The sequence below is a fragment of the Patella vulgata genome, chromosome 5 (assembly GCF_932274485.2).
Source record: "Patella vulgata chromosome 5, xgPatVulg1.2, whole genome shotgun sequence".
Classification (NCBI taxonomy): Eukaryota; Metazoa; Mollusca; class Gastropoda; family Patellidae; genus Patella; species Patella vulgata.
In genome coordinates this window covers 56,140,258-56,160,899 of record NC_065883.2, presented here as the reverse complement: position 1 = coordinate 56,160,899, position 20,642 = coordinate 56,140,258, and the positions used below count along the sequence as shown (strand labels likewise).

Sequence of the window (20,642 nt, the reverse complement as noted above, 5' to 3'; positions counted from 1 at the left end):
TATGCAGTGTGTGAGATATCTGACATTGTGTAACAAATTTTAATTTCTTGCTTATAATCTAACCTGTAAAATAGTTTTCTTCTCTTCAACAGAATCTTGATTACCAACAGGTTGTTGACAAGCTTCTAGTTTCTGATCTTCTATAGATAACCACTGGTTAAAATCACTCATACGATTATCATATGTCTGATGATCTATTGTAAAGTTTTCCCATTTACTTATCAAATCCTGCAAATAAATAAATACAAATATTTAATGCAATACATGAAGAATTTAGTCTAGACTAGCAAAAAGTGGTGACAGAAGACTGAATAGAACATTACAAAAACTGGATTATAAAGCCTTTGAATAACATGACTTACCTTGACATGTGTCAATAAACTTTGATATCTGTTGGTAAGATTTGATACTTGTGTACTAAGTCTAATATCGGAACTAGTATGCATCAGGTTCTGAGCATCATCAGTAAATCGATCCATATCTGGTTGATGTGCTAATATTTCTTCTCGTTGTTTCTGTAATTACAATAGCATCAAAACAGAATATAATGTATACATGAAGTGGGCATTTATAATATAAATTTCAAAGATAGCCATTCATTTAATAATCAATTATATCCAAATATAGATAAAGCTATATCAAAGTCAGTCACCTTGAATTTCTCGACTTGTGCCTGTTTCTCTTGAACATTTGACTTCAGGTCATAGTTCTTTACTTGTTGTTCCATGTTCTTTAACCATGAAGCAATGTTTTCAAATTTACTCTCAAAATCACCCCACTGAACCATGGCTTGTTCTAGAGAGGTTTCTGACACTTGCATCAGATTAAGGTAATCCTGCCATTCTCTCTGTAAATGTTCTGATTCTCTCTTCAGTATTTCACGACCTTGGGAAGACGTATGCTCAGCTGTGATCTCACTCAATTCCAATGTAATACGTAGTTTACTCTCTCCTTCAGGTACACTTGATAAAAACTCCTGCAAACATAACATGTGAAACATTGGTAAAGAGTTTAATGTGTTCATAAAGTGAACAATTTAATGTATTACAGAACATTAAATTATATATTTTCAGAAAATATCCTTTATGATACTGACCTTTAACCTATCTCGTTTACTCTGAAGAGATAATTTATCTCCCGATCTATCAGTACATGCTGCTAGTTTATCACGAGAATAATTCAACCAATCTTGGAAGTCTTGGTAGCCATCTTGATATTGCTGATGATCTTTGGCCGATTGATCTAGATTATCAAGTCTGGATTTTGATTTGTCACATAGTTTATTATATTTTTTCTGCAACTCTGTTACAAACTTGTCAACTTTAGCAGAAGGAGTGGAATGCATTAAAGAATTAGCTTTCTTTATTAGACTCTCCATAATGTATTCTCGGGATAATATGTCTTGATGAAGAACCTGGAAACAAAACAAAACAATTTAATTTGATTAAACTATTTTAAAAAACTCTTCATACAAAAATGTAATTCATTTTTTATCAACCACACAAAAACTGAAATTCAATTCCATTCAGTGAAAAAAGGATCACTTACTTTATGATTTTGTAACTGGGCTTTCTTGTCTGGTAAAGTTGATTTAAATTCTGCATCTTCATTTAGTTTAACTTCCATATCAACCAGCCATTTGTGGAATTTCTCAGAATTTTCATCATAAGATGACCATTGATTGAGACTTGAATCGAGTTTACGATGAGTGTCTGATAATTTATCACAAACACCTTCCCATTGTTCTCTTAGAGATCTGTATAAAGTAATGATACAAATATGTTCATTTTATTTCTGTGTATTTAAGTAATTGCATTCTAATTTTAGCGGTGATGATGAAATTTTCTGTTTTGATTGAGTTAGCGTGATATAGCTTTTTATGAGATGCCATATTTAATTTATATCTATAAATAGCTTGGCATTGATCAGAGGAAAATAAAACATCTGCAATAAGTGTATTTTATGATCACATTTATAGGTTTTTCCACAATTTTTCTTTTCAGGTTATAATTTATCACCCCTATGATTTCTCTGGCTGAATCGTTCATTTTATGTCCAATAAAAGTTAATTAACAGATCTGTACTTAATTTTCGATCATTTACCTGAGATCTTGTCTAATAATGTCACGGCCTTCAGATGATGTAGTAGAATAAAGTTTTTCACCACTTTCTATAGTTTGATGTACTCTATTAGCATCATCATCTTTTTCTGCTGCTAATTGCTATAAAATAGAAAATTATTTCATTTAATTCCTTCAGTAAATGATTGGCTCAGTTTGCATTAACTGGTGCATTTGTTTCCTTGAATTAGGGCATGACTAAAAGTATGCATACCTGTAATCTAACTAGACGATCCTCTACATCATGTTTATCACCAGCTAAATCAGCACATACATCAGTACGTTTCTGTAAAGTATTCAACCATTCAGCGCAAGCCTGATAATTCTCCTCATATCTGCCATGTTCATCTGACATCTCTTCCCATTTACCAATCAAATCCTAACAACAACAAAATTTGTATGTTTATCCTTTTTTCACACCGACAAATTGGAAGACATGCCATTTCCTTTTTATTTAGTCTATCAAATCCAATCAATTGGTAATAAACTATCAGATAGCTTTTTTCAATGGTCATTACTTGTCATTGTATACATTTAAACAGATGACCCATGTCACTAGCATCTTGTAAACTAATTTTGAGACTAATACATGGTTATTTTTATCATTTATGGCTACATGTAGAGTGTAAGGGAAACACATTTTGACAACATAGGCACCTCAGCCAACTCTTCTTTGAGTTCCTGTCTGGGATTCTTTAATGTGCACATAGACTGCAATTTTTCTTGCCATCCAAACAACTCTATACAATTTCATTGTTAGAGTTGCCAGTGGCAACTATGACAATAAAATGAAAATTCTCCTTTGTCTACACTAGAGTTTGAATCCTACATATGACCTCTAAATATGTCAGATCTGAACATTACCTGTAAGGTGGCCTTAGCCTGGTCATATCTCATACCCAACTGGTTACTATAGTTACTGAGTCTACCATCGCTACTAGGTACTTGACCAGCCATTTCTTGTAGTTCATCAAACTGCGGTTTCTTTTCATTTACTTGTGTTAAAATAAACTGTAAACAATACAGCATATAGTGAAAATTTTGTAAAAAATATAGCATATAGTGAAAATTTTGTAAAAAAATATAGCATATAGTGAAAATTTTGTAAAAAATATAGCATATAGTGAAAATTTTGTAAAAAATATAGCATATAGTGAAAATTTTAAATTATATCATCACTGACAGTCAAAATGGGGTAAAGTCTAGTTTGAGAAGCACCTGATAAGTAATACCAAGATTCATGAACTATTTTCTAAACCCAAATCTGTTATGCAATATGTGGGAGTTAATTAAAGGAGCTAAATCGCTAACATTTGGGACCTAGAAATTGACAAAAGTGGGTCACAACGCATATAATACAGTAATATGAATGTATATAAACTGATTTACATTCAATGGTTTCCGTTTTTACTCCAATTTCAAATCAGTTATGTTCGGCAAAATAAGCTAGCAGTCTCAAGCGAGTGCAAATTTCTAGCGTCTGGTTATTCCAATCTACATACGCCGTTTGATTTGGTGCAATGTGTCTAGCCTCGTCCCTCGAGTCTCTTGATACAACTGGGGCTGAAGCGCATTATGGTACACGATTCGTGTACCAATGGTAAAATATTTATTTTGTCTTAAATATTGGATATCAAAAGCCCATCTTTTTCCGGTAAGATCACAACATGAATGTTGATTTAATTTGACAAATAAATCGTGTTTTCAATGTTGAAGATTTTGGATGATACTGAGTTAGAGACTTAGCTACTTTAAAGGGTCAATCCCGATAATATTTTGGAGATAAATTTGTCTTAAAATCATCTACCTTAGGGCCGAGCAACTAACTCAATATATGTGATATGTTTTCAAACAACTTAAATCCGTCAGTCTTCATCTGGAAATGGAGACCGGTGTCCCAAGCTATATTATACGGTGTCTGGATAAAACCAGACTTTTATTTTATAAGAATAATGTGTAGGTGGAATTTACCTTTCGTTATCAAGTACAGCACATGTGCCATTCACTGTACAGACCGCTAAAGGAACGGGGATCGATTATCAGATCACCCAACGAAAAAATTGTCCCGAAATCTTAAAAGGGTTACGTGTCCGGATAAGCAGTTTTGACATTCACGTCCAAACGACTCAATATTTTGAGCTGAAATTTTGAGACAAGGTAGATACACCACTCCTCTATATTTTGGTACTTAAATTTCATACGTACTCGGACTTTTATTTTTAAGACTCTGTTCAAATCGGGGTAGTCCCTTTAAGTTTAATTTTACTGGTATCGAATAAAGACATAACACAAATAATCTGATTCATTACCTTGAGTTTCTGTACTTCAGCTTCTTTTTCATTCAATGTTGATTTCAGCTCAACATCTTTGATTTCACCCTCTACTTCTCGTAACCATTTGTTTAAAGCCTCACAAGTTCCATCATAATGATCTACAGCTTGTATAGCATGCATTAAACCTTGCTGGGTTTCTCCCATTCTTTCTACTAAAGTCTCCCAATCTTGTGTCAGTGTACTTAATTCATGTGTAATCATAGATTGTCCATGAGGACCTGTAGTGTGTAGCGTCTTCTCTCCATGTAAATGAGCAGTGTTGATTTTAGCTTCTCCATCCCTTAATCCTGCATGAAGATCCTGTGAAAAATAATTTGAAATCTTGTTGTAAAATTGCTTTATCTATGCCTGTGACTCTTCAAAATCTTACACTGTTTTCACCAACTGATATCCCATGCCTTCATAATGATGAATGCATTTGGTCTGAAAATGATATTTCTACAAAAAATACAACTTAGAAAGGAGACTTACCTTCACCCTGTCAAGTCTGTTTTCAAGAGCTTGTTTATCTCCACCTAGTTCAGCGCAAACAGCAAGTTTATCTCTAGTACTGATCATCCAGTCTCTACATTGTTGTAAGGCATCCTGGTATTTTTCATGTTCGTCAACACCTTCTTCAGCATTCTTTACTAATAACTACAATAAATATTTAATGTATCTAGGTTATCAATTCAAATAATTTGTTTTGCAAATCTGTCCTGAGCAATCAACTTTTGAAGGAAATTCATTCTGCAAATTGATTACTACTTCTTTAATAGCAAAACATATATATAATCAAAAATATTACTAAAGAAGTATATGTGTTTTTACCTTAGATTCAGTACAGAGCGACTTGTATTTATCATTCAATCTTTTAAGTTTAGTTTGAACAGTAGAAGATGAGAGTGCTGTACCCTTGTCACTCAAACTGTCAATCATTGGTTGATGTGACAATATATCTTGACAACGAGTCTGAAAATTCGAAAGTAATAAAACCGTTACTTATTGGTATACAAAAGAAAATACGTAATGCATATTATGTTATCTATAAATTGTATACACATGCATGTAACAGCATATTCAGACTATCTATAGCATGTTACCCCAGAGCTAGAGGCCTTGTGATAGGTTAGATTTCTAACATGTAAAATATTCAAAATATTTTCAGATTGATGTTCTCAAACACCAGGCCATTCATAGAATATAGCTAAATAAATATTTTGCAGGCTTGATAGCTTCACTTTAACAGTGTATGTTATTAAATAATGAAATGGCTACTTTACCTTCAGCTGCTGTAACTGTGCTTTTTTCTCTGGGAGAGTATTACTATCTTCTGGTGCAACAGTTATTTGATGTTCAGAGTCGACTAGCCATTTTGACAGCTGATCAAAATTTTCATCAAATGTTGACCATTTCATACGACTACTATCTAACTGTCTTTGTGTTTCATTTAAATTGTCATTAAAATTATCCCAAGATTCTCTCAAACCTCTCAAATCTCTTCGGACAAGATCTCTGCCTTCATTTGAGGTATTTGGAAATAATTTTTCACCAGACTCCAAAGCTGAGTTAAATTTTACTAAACCCTCTTCTTTACTGGCAACAAGATCCTGTAATAATACAAGTTGATATGTTCAAATATTTTTCAAGAATACCATGACACTTTCATATCAGATATACCTTGAATTACTTACTATAAATGAGGTCACTGAGATCCCATCATCATGTATCTGTAGATGAACTTTTTCTATCATAAATGTATTGATTCATAGAGTGATGAAAAATGCATATTTTTGATATTAGTGTATCTACCTGAATGAGAGCTAGTTTAGCGTTAAGTGACTCTTCATCCCCATTTTGAGAGTTGCAATCATTTAATTGTCCTTGAGCAACTTCTAACCATTCATTGAAATCATTTTCTCTTGCAATAAAGTTCTCATGATCATCTATATTTTGTTTACATCTGTCAAGATTTTCCTAGTAAAAAAAAAAATCAATCATAATATCAAATCATTTAATACAAATCTATGAAAACATTGATTCTAAATGCAAATGTGTTAGAAAATAGATATAATTCTCAAACATTCCAGCAAATTTAACATTTACATGAGAAAAGTGGAAATAATAAGCTGCAAAGTAATCATTAATACACCTACTTTGAGATTTTCTGCTAATGTCTGGTATCTATTACACAGTTGAGTAGCATATGATGCTGTTCTGTTGTCACCTGTGGTACGAGAGATCTTATTGGCTGAATCTTTCAGATTGTCAAATTCTCTACTATGGGCTTGAACATCATCATAAAGGTCCTGGTAGGAAATACAACAAACATTATACACAAACTCAATTCATCCAGTTCACATATTTGATTAAAATTTAGTTTTAATAATGTATTGTTTAGAATCTCAAGTTTGAAATTATGATGGGAAAAACTGTAAATCCTGAGAAGGAAATTATGGTTTACCTATCGATTATTTTTAAATGGCGGATGTGGGTTAGGTACATGTATCCATATGTAAAACTTACTTTAAAGGCTTCTAGTTGTTCTGTTTTACTGGCAGGATCAGGTCTTAATCCAGATTCATTTCTAGTCTTTGTTTCTGTATCTTTTAACCATTGAGCTAATCCTTCATATTGACCATCATATTCTGACCACTGGTCTATAGATGATTCTAATTTACCCCTAAAAATAAAACCAATGTGTAAATCACATGTACTCCACTTTACATAAATACTGCCACTGGGGTCAATCTTGGGAAGGGAGTGATGAGGGCTGCCCAATTTTGAAACGAATATATAAACGTTTGTTATTAAATATCATCTGAATTAATTTTAATGAAATGAATGAAAATTTTCATTCATTTCACTAAAATTTAATTCAGGAAGTTAAAACAAAGCTGACACTGGAAGCTACATTTCAGAAGTATATAAAACTTACTGTGTTTGAGATATCTGTCCAACAAGAACATCCCATTCTCTATTCATTTCTCTATTTTTAGCTTCAAGTTCAGCTATTTTTTCTCTAGGTAAAATAGCCCGTAGTGCCTGTAACTTGGCCTCTGATACGCTTTTCTTTTCTTCTCCTTCTTGTAAGTTACCATGTAAATCCTGTATAAGACCATGAATATGAGAGATGGTAAACATAATTATTATACAAAACAATGTGCTTTTTCAACGCACAATCGTAAATTGCTAAATCATACTGTTAAATACATACACAACTCCAAAACACACGTCATCATCACTTATATTATGGATCCCAAGTTTAATATATACTATTCAAAAAAAGTAGGGGATATTTGATTTTTAAGTGTTATTTAAGTCACCTAATGAAACTGACGAAGAAACAAATGACAAAATGAAATGAAGTTCACATTCATCGATTTATTCCAAATGATCGTTAGACTAAGTAAGGCACAGACTGACCATTATAAGGGTAAAATGATACCCGGGGTCAAACAGCAAAGTTACCACAGCATCACAACCAAGTCAGTAACGGGTAAATCCTCCTCTGTTTGCCAAACAAGCATTGATCCGACGTGGCATACTCCTAATGAGACGTCTAAGGTCATTTTGGTCCAGATTGTCCCATTCCTGTTGCAACGCAGCAGCAAGTTCTTGGACATTGGCAGGACGTTGTTGACGTTGACGTAACCTCTGTCCAAGCATGTCCCAGACATGCTCGATGGGGGAGAGGTCGGGACTCAGTGCTGGCCAAGGTAATGTGGTGATGTTCTGTTGTTGGAGGTAACCTGTAACGATCCTGGCCCTGTGACATCTTGCGTTGTCATCCTGGAAGATGAAACGGCGGCCATGACGTCGTGCGAACGGCACAACATGGACTGCCAAGATGTTGTCCCGGTAGTACTGGCCTTTAACACGCCCTGCAACAACATGTAAAGCCGTTCTTCCAGCAACAGTGATGCCTCCCCACACCATAACAGAACCACCCCCAAATCGATCATGTCTGATGACGTTAACGTCTTGGAAGCGCTCGTTTCGACAACGCCACACCCTCCTACGTCTGTCCAAAAAATCAACAGTGAACCTTGACTCATCTGAAAACATCACATTGCTCCAGCGTCGATTATCCCAGTGTTGACGATCCCTACAAAAACGACGTCTTGCCTGAATGTGATGATCCCTCAAACAAGGGATCACGCGAGGACGTCGGGCGCGAAGGTGACCCCTATGCAGTCGATTCCGAATCGTCTGGCCACTCACTCTCACACCAGTGTCTGTTTGAAGACGAGCGCTGATCTGATTTGCTGTGATGACACGATTTCTCAAGGCCAAGGTACGGATAAATCTATCCTGGGCTTGAGTTGTCGCCCTTGGTCGACCTGAGCGTGGTCTGTCCTGTACAGATTGTGTATCACGGTATCTGGACCATAGCCTGCTTATGACAGACTGAGAAACATTCATCGTCCGCGCCACAACCGCCTGTGTTGTGCCGATCTGTAGCATGCCAAGGGCACGTAACCTTTCATTTAGGGTAAGCCGACGCATATCAAAATTTGTTTTCTGGTCACTAAAACAATTAAACTGATGTTTCCACCCTGGAATTCAATGCCACAATGACTGTAACATTCGAAGTCAGAGTCGTGCAAATCTTGGGTTGGACCCCCATGATGATCCCAAGCATCACCTGCATTCCATGCGGTAGCTATTGGTGCGTTTGGGCGTCAAATGTAACTGGAAATGTTTCTTCTGTTAGGTTCTATAGTGACTTTTTTCGTAGTCATTTGCATATTTTAGTATTATGCCCCCAAAATCAAATATCCCCTACTTTTTTTGAATAGTATATATATATATATATATATATATATATATATATATATATATATATATATATGTATATATATAATACAATGCAAAATACACAAAGTCATCATCATTTATACTATGGATCCCAAGCTGATTAAACACAATACTGTCCAACAAGCAAACAGTGAGACTGAGGTCTCCTACCTCAATCCTAAAAATACACTCATGTTACAGAGGTGTAACTCCACTTCGTTTTCAATTATGTACTAGACTATATTATTATAGACAGAATGATCAAGACTAGTAAGCACCAAGAGCAACTTCAACAATGTTGGCCTACTCTATATGAAGTGAATATCGGACACCAGCATACAGCTTCAGAAGCCAATTATCATGTATTATCAGGAATGTAATGCTTACCCTAATGGTGTCAAGTTTGGATTCTACACTATATCTATCACCACCGATATCCTCACACCAATTAACTTTCTCTTTTGCGGAGTTTAACCAACGACCTTCCTGTTGTAGAGCTTCGATATAATGTTGTTCTAATGATCCTTTCAAGGAATCTTCTATTCTATCAGCTCGGCTTATCATTGTTTCTAACTTTTTAGCTAGTGTATTGGCATCTTTGGCTAAACTAGCTGAATCTGCTGAAGGATACTTCCCTTGTAATGCAGATGACTTATTTTGTATTGCTGCAATTTTCTGCTGCTTTTCTCTAAGTTTAGATTGAAGTTCCTGAAAAACAAAATTATTTGTTTGTTGTTAATAGTGGTTTCTTTTATTAGATTTATTTTCTCTGCTGAAAAAATTACTTTCTGTATTTACAACTTTTCCTGAAGTTTTCTGCACTTGTAAGATAACAGCATATCATCATAATATAGAAGATTCTACAGTATTATTCATCACAATAATCCACCTGGTTGCATATCTTGTATCTGTTCAAAAGAATTTGTCAAACGAATATGTCCATTGTTCAATTTGGAAGTGCTAGTCTTTACTACAGTCTAACAAAGCAATATATAAATACCCTGACAGCTAGAACTCTTGCGGCAATTTCTTCATCAGTACCAGATAAATCATCACATTTAGTTAGTAATTCTTTCATTTGGTTCATCAGTTCCGACTGTTCATCCATTTCTTGTTGTAACTGTTTCTGCTCATCTGCGAAACTGGATACAGTTGTATCAAGTTGATGTGCTAGAACATTAGCATTATTAAACTTCTCTCTCATTTCTTTATGACTTCTCTCAAGTTCGGGTAAGGGTTTGTTACCATTTAATTCTTTAAGATCAGCTATCTTTTGGGTGATTTCTTCAATCACCTCTTCATGGTAAGGTGCTTCTTCCTGAAATTTTATAGCAAAAATAGTTGAAAGTGTTCCAGTATTACTTGTATGCCCATACATATATTTGCAGAAACTGCCTCAAAAATATAAATGCATTCAACTGAAATTTATAGGGATTCCATGTCAAGAAATAGGAGCTTTGACTAAAGCTTGTAAAACATTCATTTTTAAAAATTTATCCCCCAAAAATTGCAACAATGAACAAACCTTAAATTTGGCTAGTTTAGCCTCGACACTGGCTGTATCGTTAAAGTTTTTAATACTATCACCTAGTTTATCCATCATGCCATTTAACCAAGAAGCTACTTCTTCTCTACCGGATGTTATCTGATCCCAACATACTAATTGTGCTTCTAGATTTTTCTCATGTTCATCTACTGTCTGAAAATCAACAAATTAATTTTGTGACATTTTCATATCTAAGGCATCAGTATATTGTTGAACAATGAACCATTGATTCAATAACTGAAGGTGTCAATATGGCTCCTAACAACACTACACAGTAAATCAAAGGCCTTGAATGGAATGTATTGAAGTTTTTGCTAAAGCCTTTGAAGTACAATTTCATAAGCTGCCCTTTAATAAAAAGGAAACTCATATGATTTTGACGGCTTACCCTACAAGATGTTTCCCAGGAATGGTTGACAGTATCCAAGTCTTGAGCTAGTTCATTAGAATTAAAACTAGGCACTTTCTTCAACTCTTCAAACAACTGGATTCCTTTATTATTCATATGATCAAGTTGTGTCTGGTTAGCTTGAAGTTCAAAGCCAGCATTCTGAAAAAAAACCCATGCATTCAACATTTCACGCTGCAATATACTTCCATATTCCTCCTGTGATTAATATGGTACTTTTTAAAATGAAGAGCATGAAATATGAAATGGCTGCAATGACTATAATATGACAAGAGGCAAAGAAGTATAGGCATTGGGTTTGTTTTGCCAAATTTACAGACTAAATATTAACAAAAAGTGGATGTGACACCAACCCAGGGGGTTTGGGCATGCACCAAAATAAATAGTTGCCATCTTTGTGGTATAAGGAATAAATATTCCCAGTTCAAAGATGATCCATTCAGAATTCCAGACTAGACAATAAATACAAAAATTGGGCATGGCTCTTCCCCTGAAGATTGGATATGTAACAAAATAAATAGGTACATGTGTACAATCCTGTTATTGAAATGATTGATGTACTGAATTTGAACAAAATTTGTTAATAATTGCCACCTGTAGAGTATTTACAGACAAAAAGTTACTAAAAAAAATGGGTGTGGTGCCACAACCCTGGGGATCGGATCATGCACCAAAATCAATAGTTGCCGTCCTTAGGGTATAAGGAATAAGTATGCCAAGTTCCAAGATAATCCATTCAGAATTGTGGCCTTCAGACGCTAAACACAAACCAGCGGTTGCCAGGCAAAATTCGCCCACATTTTGCAAGAGATGATAGAGAACAAAAAAAAAGGGATTTTACGTACAATCAGGGGCAATAATCCAGAAAGTAACAATTAGATGTGCAAAAATATCGAAAGGAACCAAGATCTTTTGATTATAATTATACATTTCAAGTTTCATCAAAATCGGATAAAAATTGTGACGACTTCTAGAGTGTCCACATCCTTGGTATTATATACTTTTACACTATTTGTGTACAAGGGGCGGCCATTTTATGTAATGGTGATATATAAACATATTTTAAAACTGAATACAAATTGTGACTTCTAGTGGATCCACAAGCTAACAATGTGATTTTTTGAAAAATCAGGGCCATAATCCAGAAGTTACGTTCGGATATGCGCAATTATCGGAAGGAACTCGAGATCTTTGTGATATAAACATAAATTTAAAGTTTCATCAAAATCGTGGGCTCCAGAGGGTCCACAACCTTGATATACCATATATTTATTTACACTATTTGCTTACGAGGGGCAGCCATTTTGTCCGGCAGTTTTGGTCCGATTTTCACGAAATTCAAACTCAACCAACACTAGGGTGTAACGGTGATATATTCAAACGTTTTTTTTAAATTGGATAAAAATTTTGACCTCTGGGGGGACCACAAGCTAAAAATGTAATTTTTTCGTACAAGCAAGGGCCATAACTCAGGAAGTTGAGATCCGATATGCGGGAATATATCTTTGGGCTATAAAGACGTACTTCCAAGTTTTTATAAAAATCGGATCAAAAGTATGACCTCTAGAGGGTCCACAAAATTGGTATACCATATATTTACTCTTTTTGTGTACGAGGGGCGGCCATTTTGTCTGGCAGTTTTGGTCCGATTTTCACAAATTCTAACTCAACAGTGAACTGACACATTGCAAACTATGTACATACCCTATGGTGATCTAGAGATTTCTTCACATCATCAGGATTATTAAATGCTATATCTTTAATGACTAATGGTTGTACATCTTCTAGAACTTTATGTACACCTTGTTTACCATCTTCATATTGTTTCCACATATTAACAATACTAACATAATATTGTTGTTTATCCGCCAATTGTGCCTGAACACGATCCCATGCCTCATTTACTTGTGCTAGTTGAGATTGCACAGCAGGGTATTTTTCATTGTCAGCTTGTGTAATTTGACGTCCCAGGTCTCTTAGTTGTTCAAATTCTGGATTCAGAACATACATCTCATCACGAATATCCTGAAAGGTCAAATCATGAAATCATAAGTAGATAAGAAAACAAGCAGTGAGGCTGATGTCCCCCACCCCAATTCCAAAATAATATGACACATTAACTAATTGTACACTCAGTCAAGCTATTGACTAAACTATATGCCAAGTTTCATCACTCTCACTCAGTGCCTGCTCTCACTCAATTAGAATCAAAGTTACTGTGTCTCAAAGTAACAGCCAATCAAATTAGCTCCTGCAGAAAATGCACATCTTCAAACGCCATCTAGGCAGAGTTATTGTGTACCAAAAAGTGTGAAGGACAAACGGACAGACCCATTTTAATAGTCCCCTGCTTTCTTCGAAGGGTGGTGGACAAAGAGAAATTTAGCTATTGAACTTATAATTTTCCACTACAATTATCAAGAAATACTTAAATATTTCAACTAAAAAGTATCCTACAAAATCTTTTTCAGTGTAGACTATTTCCCCAATAAAGCAATGTTAAACAACACGAAAGGGCATCCCACATAAAGGGAACATTTATTACTTAATATCGAATGACAAATACTAAAAATTTAAAGAATGTCTCACCTCTATTTCACTAACTAAATCTTTCATTCCTTGTAAATTAGATTTACTGACTTTAGCTGCAGCGATTTTCTTTTCTATTTTACCAAGTTTATCCATTAGTTGATTTTTCCTCACAGTAAAATCTTCACTAAGTTGATTTAATTCTCCGAGATGTTCTTCTCTCTTATCAGCTTCATATCGTACATTATCGCAATTTGTGGCAATACTCTGAAGCTCTGAGCCAAAATGTAAAGATCGCTGAGTGGCTCGATCCTTAATTGTCATCTTGGCATTAATCATTAGTTCATCTAAAGGATCAGCATTTTTCTTCCAATCGTTCATTCCTTTTTGTATTATTTCAATTTCTTGTTTAATCCTAATTACATCTTCTTCTTTGAGATCTGGAGATTGAAGACGGGCTTGTAGTGCCTTAAGCTGAGCCTGAGCATCTTTTTGGGATCCATTGAAATTCATCCATTTTTCACATAGCTGCTCGCGTTTCTGTATAGTTTCTTCCATATCAGAGTAATTATTCAACAACTTATCTAGTCTGTCACTCAATATGGCAGCCTCCTCTTCACTACAGTTCTGCATCATATCTCGGAATTCTTGTTGTATCATCTGTAATGTGCCATCTTGTTGAGAAAATTCACCTCTTAATTCCTGCAAAAGACACAAACATCATTAAATATATAAACTTCCACCAAAACTGGATAATTAAATCATATCTAAGTATGAATATGTTTTTACAAATTGTATTTTTTGCTGAACTGTTCACCAGGCCTGGAAATAATGGTTTTAAGTGCAACTGACAAAATAACCTGCAATACTGAACTAGTACATAACATTTTGACCTTTGTGCTGGACAGTTATTAATAATACAAATATACTCTTCAAAAAAAGTAGGGGATATTGAAATGCAAATACCTATGCAGGTTGTGATATGATAAATAGTCATGGACACTTGACATGCTTTGAGAGTATGTTCACAGAACTTATCACCCCAACAGAACCACTGAGCTGCATGTTTAATTTGATCGGGAGACGTGTTATTAACATACACTGATTACCTCTAATAAAAACAGCAGTGCATTTCCGCAGTTTTGTATTGTTTCTGAATATCCCCTACTTTTTTTGAAGAGTATATATAAGACAAATCAGTGCCAGAAAAAATGACAGGCAATGGTAAAGAAGTGAGTTGTTAAAAATACCATCTCATAAAATTATCTTCTTGTGAATATGAATTTGAAAATGGTTTTCTTACCTGTAATTTCTGACTAGTTTCAGGAATTTCATCAGAATATATGTCACCACCGGCTGCAACCTTTCTCTGCATCTTTTTCATCCAAGCTTCTAGAGCATCAGCATGACCAAAAACATCACGTCTATGATTTAATGCTGATTGTAACATCTTTACTCTCTCTGATGCTTCAGTATTAATCTCATTCCATACAGCTTTATTTTCATCTTGTTTAGCTTTGAGGGTTTGGAAACCTGCTGGATTAGCATGAGGTTGAACTTGTTCAAATAGTCTTTGTAATGTGTTCAGTTTGGGTTGGTTACTTCTTATTTCTTCTTGTAATGCCTGAAACGATCAAACTATAACATGATCTATGGCATTAAAGAAACTAAACATCATTGATTTTGATCAAAATTAAGTGTCGAATGGGTTACTTCATTCGCATGCTCTATATGACTAAATCTTTTTTTTTAAAGGAAATTAAATGCAATGGGGTTTAACTACTATTAACTAATACCCATCAGTTATATCTCAACATTGACTTTATGGATTCAAAATTGACTCTCATCCCACAAAAAAACAATCAAGCATAAAATCCAATGAAGTTGCCAGATCAAAGCATGTGTGTCAATTCCAATTACATATATATTTCAAAAATTCAAAATCTAATTTTTCCAGATTCAGAATTAATTAATGCCAAGCATTTCTCTTTATTTATGTATATGGCACAACTGAATATGATTGTTATCGTGACAAATGTATATCAATAAAACCAACCTTAGCAAGAGCTAATTCGTGTTCTAAGACATGAATATCAGAAGACGTAGTGTTTGGTTCTACAGCTAATCGATTCTGGAATTTCTGTAAGATTTCACGGAAATCATTCAGTTCGTTGTCATAAGCTGTCCAAGCACCATACATTTTATCTAGTTTATGAGTTCGTTCATCGGAAGACGTCAGAATATTTCCCCATCTTCTCTGAATACCATCCAGTTCCCTAGCAACTTCAGGCTGTTCCAACAAGTAGCCAGCCTCAGTGCTCATTCGATCAAAAACAGGTAAATTATCCTCAGATTCTTGAAGGAAGTCCTGTCAACAAAAATGTAAGCAAACTTATAACAAAATACAGGAGTCTTACCTATTTGGCACTTTCATTACTTTAACTGCCTGGATAAAGGGTTTTTTCCACTCCATAATATACATTTGAAAGACTTTTTACTGTAACATCCGAAAAGATTTAGGGAAATACTTTAAATGTCACCAGATTCTAATCTCATAACTTTACCTGATGAAGAGTATACAATTCTTTAGCCTCCTCCAAACTGGAACACTTTGGAAGTTCTGTAGCACAGTATTTCTCTCCCTTCACTATCCATGGCATTAATTCTGATTGTAGGTTCTGATATTTCTGCCAGTGAGCTACATTACCAGATAAGGCAGTACTTCTGTCTTTGGCTCGTGAACACAAACTCTCCCACTGTCTGCGAACACTAGTCAATTTAGACTTTAAGGCACTAGTTTCTCTGGAGCGGAAGTTTTGGGAGAGTCCTCTTGCATCTTTTTCCAATGTTTCCAAACTAATGTGGTTTTCATAGACTTCAGTGGAAATTTCCTGAAAAGTATGACATGTTTAGAAAATTAATACCTTTTATACACTCATTAACTATAAGTATAAAAAATTCACTATAACACGACCAGAGAGTGAAATATTTCTAACACATTTCTAAAATATGCTTTAAATAAGTACTCAATGAATTAAATTTACATTACCTCAGCTTTATTTAGTTTCTGTTCAGGGGAATCATGTTTGTTTTCATAAACTTCATTTAAGTTAGCTTCTCTTTCATTCAACCAGTCACAAAAATGACTGAGTCTTTTATAATATTCAGACCACTTGGCAATGGTAGTTTCTAAATCAGCTAGTTTAGCATTTAGTCTTTTGGAAACGTTATCTAATTTAACATCAATATCTGATATTTCTCCTTTCAAAGGTCCTTGTCTTTCATTACTAGCACCTTCACACAATAACGAGTTTAATTTCTGCATTTCACCTAAACTGCTTTTTAATTTACTGAGAGACTGTTGTAATTCCTGCAAATAGAAAATATAAGTAAACTAAAAATACGAACATTATATACCAATGTAAAATAATCAACAACAAAAAAAAATATAAAATCCAAATGAAAAGATTCATTAAACTTTATTCTTTATCTTACCTTTTTGTTATGAAAGTCTTTTTGAACTTGCTCTTGTCCTGGAGATCCAGGAGGTTTCTCCAATTCTGCTTCAGCATCTTTTAAATATTTCAACATGGTAGATTTTTCTCCTTCATACTGCTCCCAATTCTGAACATGAGACTAAAATAAAGATGAAGGACAGTTAGTCGTGTCATACAGAAGACTTCTGTGTGAAGAATAGAAAGAAACCTTAAATGACCTTCAATCAATCAATAAAAGATCTTCTTAATGTAAGAACCAAAGATCATATCAATCAAAGATAAATACACTTGATGGGGATTACCATATGACAACAATGGCTGAATAGTTGACACAATGTGTTTAATATTCTTACCAGTAATTTTTCTTGTTTAGCTTTAGCTAGATTATTAGTATCTTTCCATTTTCTATCCAGTTCTGCTACTGTCTTGCTAACAAAATCTGGGGCATCCTTTTCTCGCTGAAGTCTTCTGCCAGCATCTAGGTCAGCCATGACATTAGCTTTCTCAGCTTCTAATTTTCTCATAATACCCTATCATATGAGAGATAAGAAATAAGTATCTGTATAACACAATTATCATCATTTGAAAACGAAAACAAATTAATTCTTGGTACTGTTTTAGGAAGAAACAATTGGTAGAATTGTATATTGCAAATGACTTTTAAACTTTATACACATATATATACCGGTACAGAACATGTTTTAAGGCTTGGCCATCAAATCCGACACTTTGTGAGTGTTTTGACATTTTGTATTTTCTGGATTTGAAAACACTAATTAACACTAAACATTAAATAACAGATTACTGATGTTTTTTTCTGTATTTATTTTATAACACAAACAAATGATTTTTTAATTATACCCAAGCAGATCTATTATATATTAATATTAATGGAACAATGATAGATTATTTTTTGAAGTTCAAATTATCAAAAAAAAGAAAGGTTTTTCGTGTTAAATAAAAGATTATATCAGCAATTGTATCAATATTCACACATCAGAAGACACACAATTAAAATTGAAAAACGGTTTGAAATTTTATTAAAAGCAAATCTGCCAACAACAAATAACACTGCAAAAACAAACATTAGATTTATCATCAAGAGGAGAGTACTAGTCCCTAATCAACAACTGCAGCACATGAATCCAACTTGTACTTACATAGCCAGTCTGCAAAACATGATTTATCATATAGTTTATTGTACAACATTTGTATTAAGATTATTTTTTACTAGAAAAGAGTATATATTTAAGGGAATAAGGTGTATGATATGCAAATTAAAATTAAAAAAAACTGATATAAAATCACCATAAATAACTATATTTTAGTAGTTTAAAATATTTGATAACATTTCTGGACTAGTACTCTCAATGAGAACAGTGGCATTTTAACTTGGGGTTGTGAATCAATCACCACACTCATGTTTCATAATCTGGTTATTTTAATACACACATGCATTTCACATTCATGTTTGAATTACTATAATTTTCATTTACATTCTGGTTTGTTAAATCAAAATAAAAATGCTATTTCTTTACACAAATTTCATACAGTGCAAATATTCCTGAAATTCATCAACTTACCTCATGTTCTTTAAGATAGGATCTGGCTTCATCAAGACTGTCAATGCATGGTTGTTCCAATACCAGCTTCTGAGCATCATCTAACCACCCAAACTGTTTATTAATATTATCTCTGTAGTCAAAACTCTTTGTGTAAATGGAAGTTTTTCCTGCAGTTTGGTCCATTAATGGTTTAAGGTTTTCAAATCTTATGGTCAAAGTCTGAAGTGCTTCTTTCTCTCTTTTAGCGTCTGCTGTATTGGCATCTTTAATTAATTCATTTAAATTTATATTCAACCATTTAGCATCATCAGCATATTTACCACGATCTCGCATCGCCTTCTGAAAATGACAAAATATAAATATTGTAAAAACATGTCTATTTATATATATATATATATATCTAACAGAACTGCCTCTACCAACTATTCAGTATCCATGACATTTGGTACCATATTTTACAGTCAATGTGGAAATGAGGTTTAACGTCCTACTCCTTAACTGGGCTAATGAAGACGGGCATACGCCATACAGTGTGCTATGAGGGAAATGTTGCCCGGGCAGTGGCGCTACGGCCAACTCTTATATCGAATTCCAACTGCCAAGGGATCTTTTATGTTCACTCCAATGTGTACACGGGACCTCGGTTTTTCGTCCCATCAGAATGACTAGACAGCTGTCCTTGTCAGGCCCTTCGTCCTGCATCACTGACAAGGGGAAACCACGCCGGAAAATCTGGATGAACTTTCTCATTCAATGCAGGGATCGAACACCACTTAGCCACATGTTCCCCACAGTCAATGTGGAGTTGCCATATTTTACTTAATATAAGTGAGAGAGAGAGAAATGGGGTTTAACGTCCACTCGACACAAACCAGGTCATTTTGGGACTAACATATGGTTTAATTTTATTTCAATAATTTGCTTGCGCGTAGGGGTCTTTAGCAGTGGGAGGAAACCGGAGGACCCGGAGAAAACCCACAAGGTTGGACAGGCGACCCTACTCCTTGCCACGTACAACCGGGGATTCGAAACCACGCCAGTCGACTCAATGACACACTAACCATGCCATCCAACCCCCCCTAAATATAAGTCAATGTGGGATAAAAGTTAAATCGTTGTATTGTACAGTCTTTTCAAAGCTGTGTACAATATTGTCTATTAGACATAGCTAGAGAATCATTGAAAGCTTCTCTTTCAAAAGTGTAATTTTATAATACATGCATATGAAACAAGGTTATGATTTAATGACAATCACCTGGAATTTAGCTAATATTTCTTTATATTCTTCATTTGTTAAATCAGTTCTCTTCATGGCTTGAGTTAATTTTTCTACTTCTTCAATCCAGTTGCTGAATGTGGTCAATCTATACGAGATTTCAAGAACACAAATTAAATGCTTTATTCAAAATAAGGAAAATGAAATACATAGAAAATAAAAGTCGATTTGATGAACCCTGAATGAGATTTCAGAAAAACAAGTTAAATAGTACATAAATTCAAAATATTGAAAATGAAACAAATAAAGAACAAAGGTCATGACAACACAATATTTCATTTATTTTGAGGATCTAAGTTTTCAGGATTTATATCTTTACCTAGTGTGATACTCCTTCCATCTTTCCGGTAATTGTTTAAGTTGTAGATGTGTATTATCAACATATTTCTGAAGTTTATTAAATTGGTCTACATAGGTTCTATGTTTTTCTTGTAGGGAAGAGTCATTTTTGGTTAATTTTAGTAACATGTTTGATTTCTCTTCCATAACCTCTAAATTTTTCTTCATTTGTGGCATTAGTTGTCCATCTTGGAAAATTTGCTGAAAGTAGATTATTTTATTATTAAACATACATTACGCAAGAGCTAA

At 34.2% G+C, this 20,642-nt stretch overlaps 1 protein-coding gene across 1 annotated transcript in view; it reads right to left on the bottom strand.

Annotated features, from left to right (window-relative positions):
* LOC126821426 (muscle-specific protein 300 kDa) overlaps positions 1-20,642 on the bottom strand; it is a 187,512-nt gene that overhangs the window by 121,555 nt on the left and 45,315 nt on the right. Inside the window, exons 21-51 of the mRNA XM_056100862.1 lie at positions 20,374-20,594; positions 20,034-20,142; positions 18,797-19,117; positions 17,567-17,743; positions 17,212-17,352; positions 16,766-17,086; positions 16,281-16,607; positions 15,773-16,084; positions 15,020-15,340; positions 13,777-14,418; positions 12,892-13,212; positions 11,167-11,328; positions 10,758-10,931; positions 10,233-10,550; positions 9,620-9,940; positions 7,371-7,540; positions 6,959-7,115; positions 6,589-6,741; positions 6,245-6,409; positions 5,716-6,042; positions 5,264-5,404; positions 4,925-5,089; positions 4,430-4,753; positions 2,985-3,131; positions 2,335-2,499; positions 2,104-2,222; positions 1,549-1,756; positions 1,097-1,414; positions 653-976; positions 363-515; positions 64-228 (exon numbers count right to left, since the gene is read on the bottom strand). Of these exons, the coding sequence (XP_055956837.1) occupies positions 64-228; positions 363-515; positions 653-976; positions 1,097-1,414; positions 1,549-1,756; positions 2,104-2,222; positions 2,335-2,499; positions 2,985-3,131; positions 4,430-4,753; positions 4,925-5,089; positions 5,264-5,404; positions 5,716-6,042; positions 6,245-6,409; positions 6,589-6,741; positions 6,959-7,115; positions 7,371-7,540; positions 9,620-9,940; positions 10,233-10,550; positions 10,758-10,931; positions 11,167-11,328; positions 12,892-13,212; positions 13,777-14,418; positions 15,020-15,340; positions 15,773-16,084; positions 16,281-16,607; positions 16,766-17,086; positions 17,212-17,352; positions 17,567-17,743; positions 18,797-19,117; positions 20,034-20,142; positions 20,374-20,594 (7,389 nt within the window). The remainder of the gene's footprint in view (positions 1-63; positions 229-362; positions 516-652; positions 977-1,096; positions 1,415-1,548; positions 1,757-2,103; positions 2,223-2,334; positions 2,500-2,984; positions 3,132-4,429; positions 4,754-4,924; positions 5,090-5,263; positions 5,405-5,715; positions 6,043-6,244; positions 6,410-6,588; positions 6,742-6,958; positions 7,116-7,370; positions 7,541-9,619; positions 9,941-10,232; positions 10,551-10,757; positions 10,932-11,166; positions 11,329-12,891; positions 13,213-13,776; positions 14,419-15,019; positions 15,341-15,772; positions 16,085-16,280; positions 16,608-16,765; positions 17,087-17,211; positions 17,353-17,566; positions 17,744-18,796; positions 19,118-20,033; positions 20,143-20,373; positions 20,595-20,642) is intronic.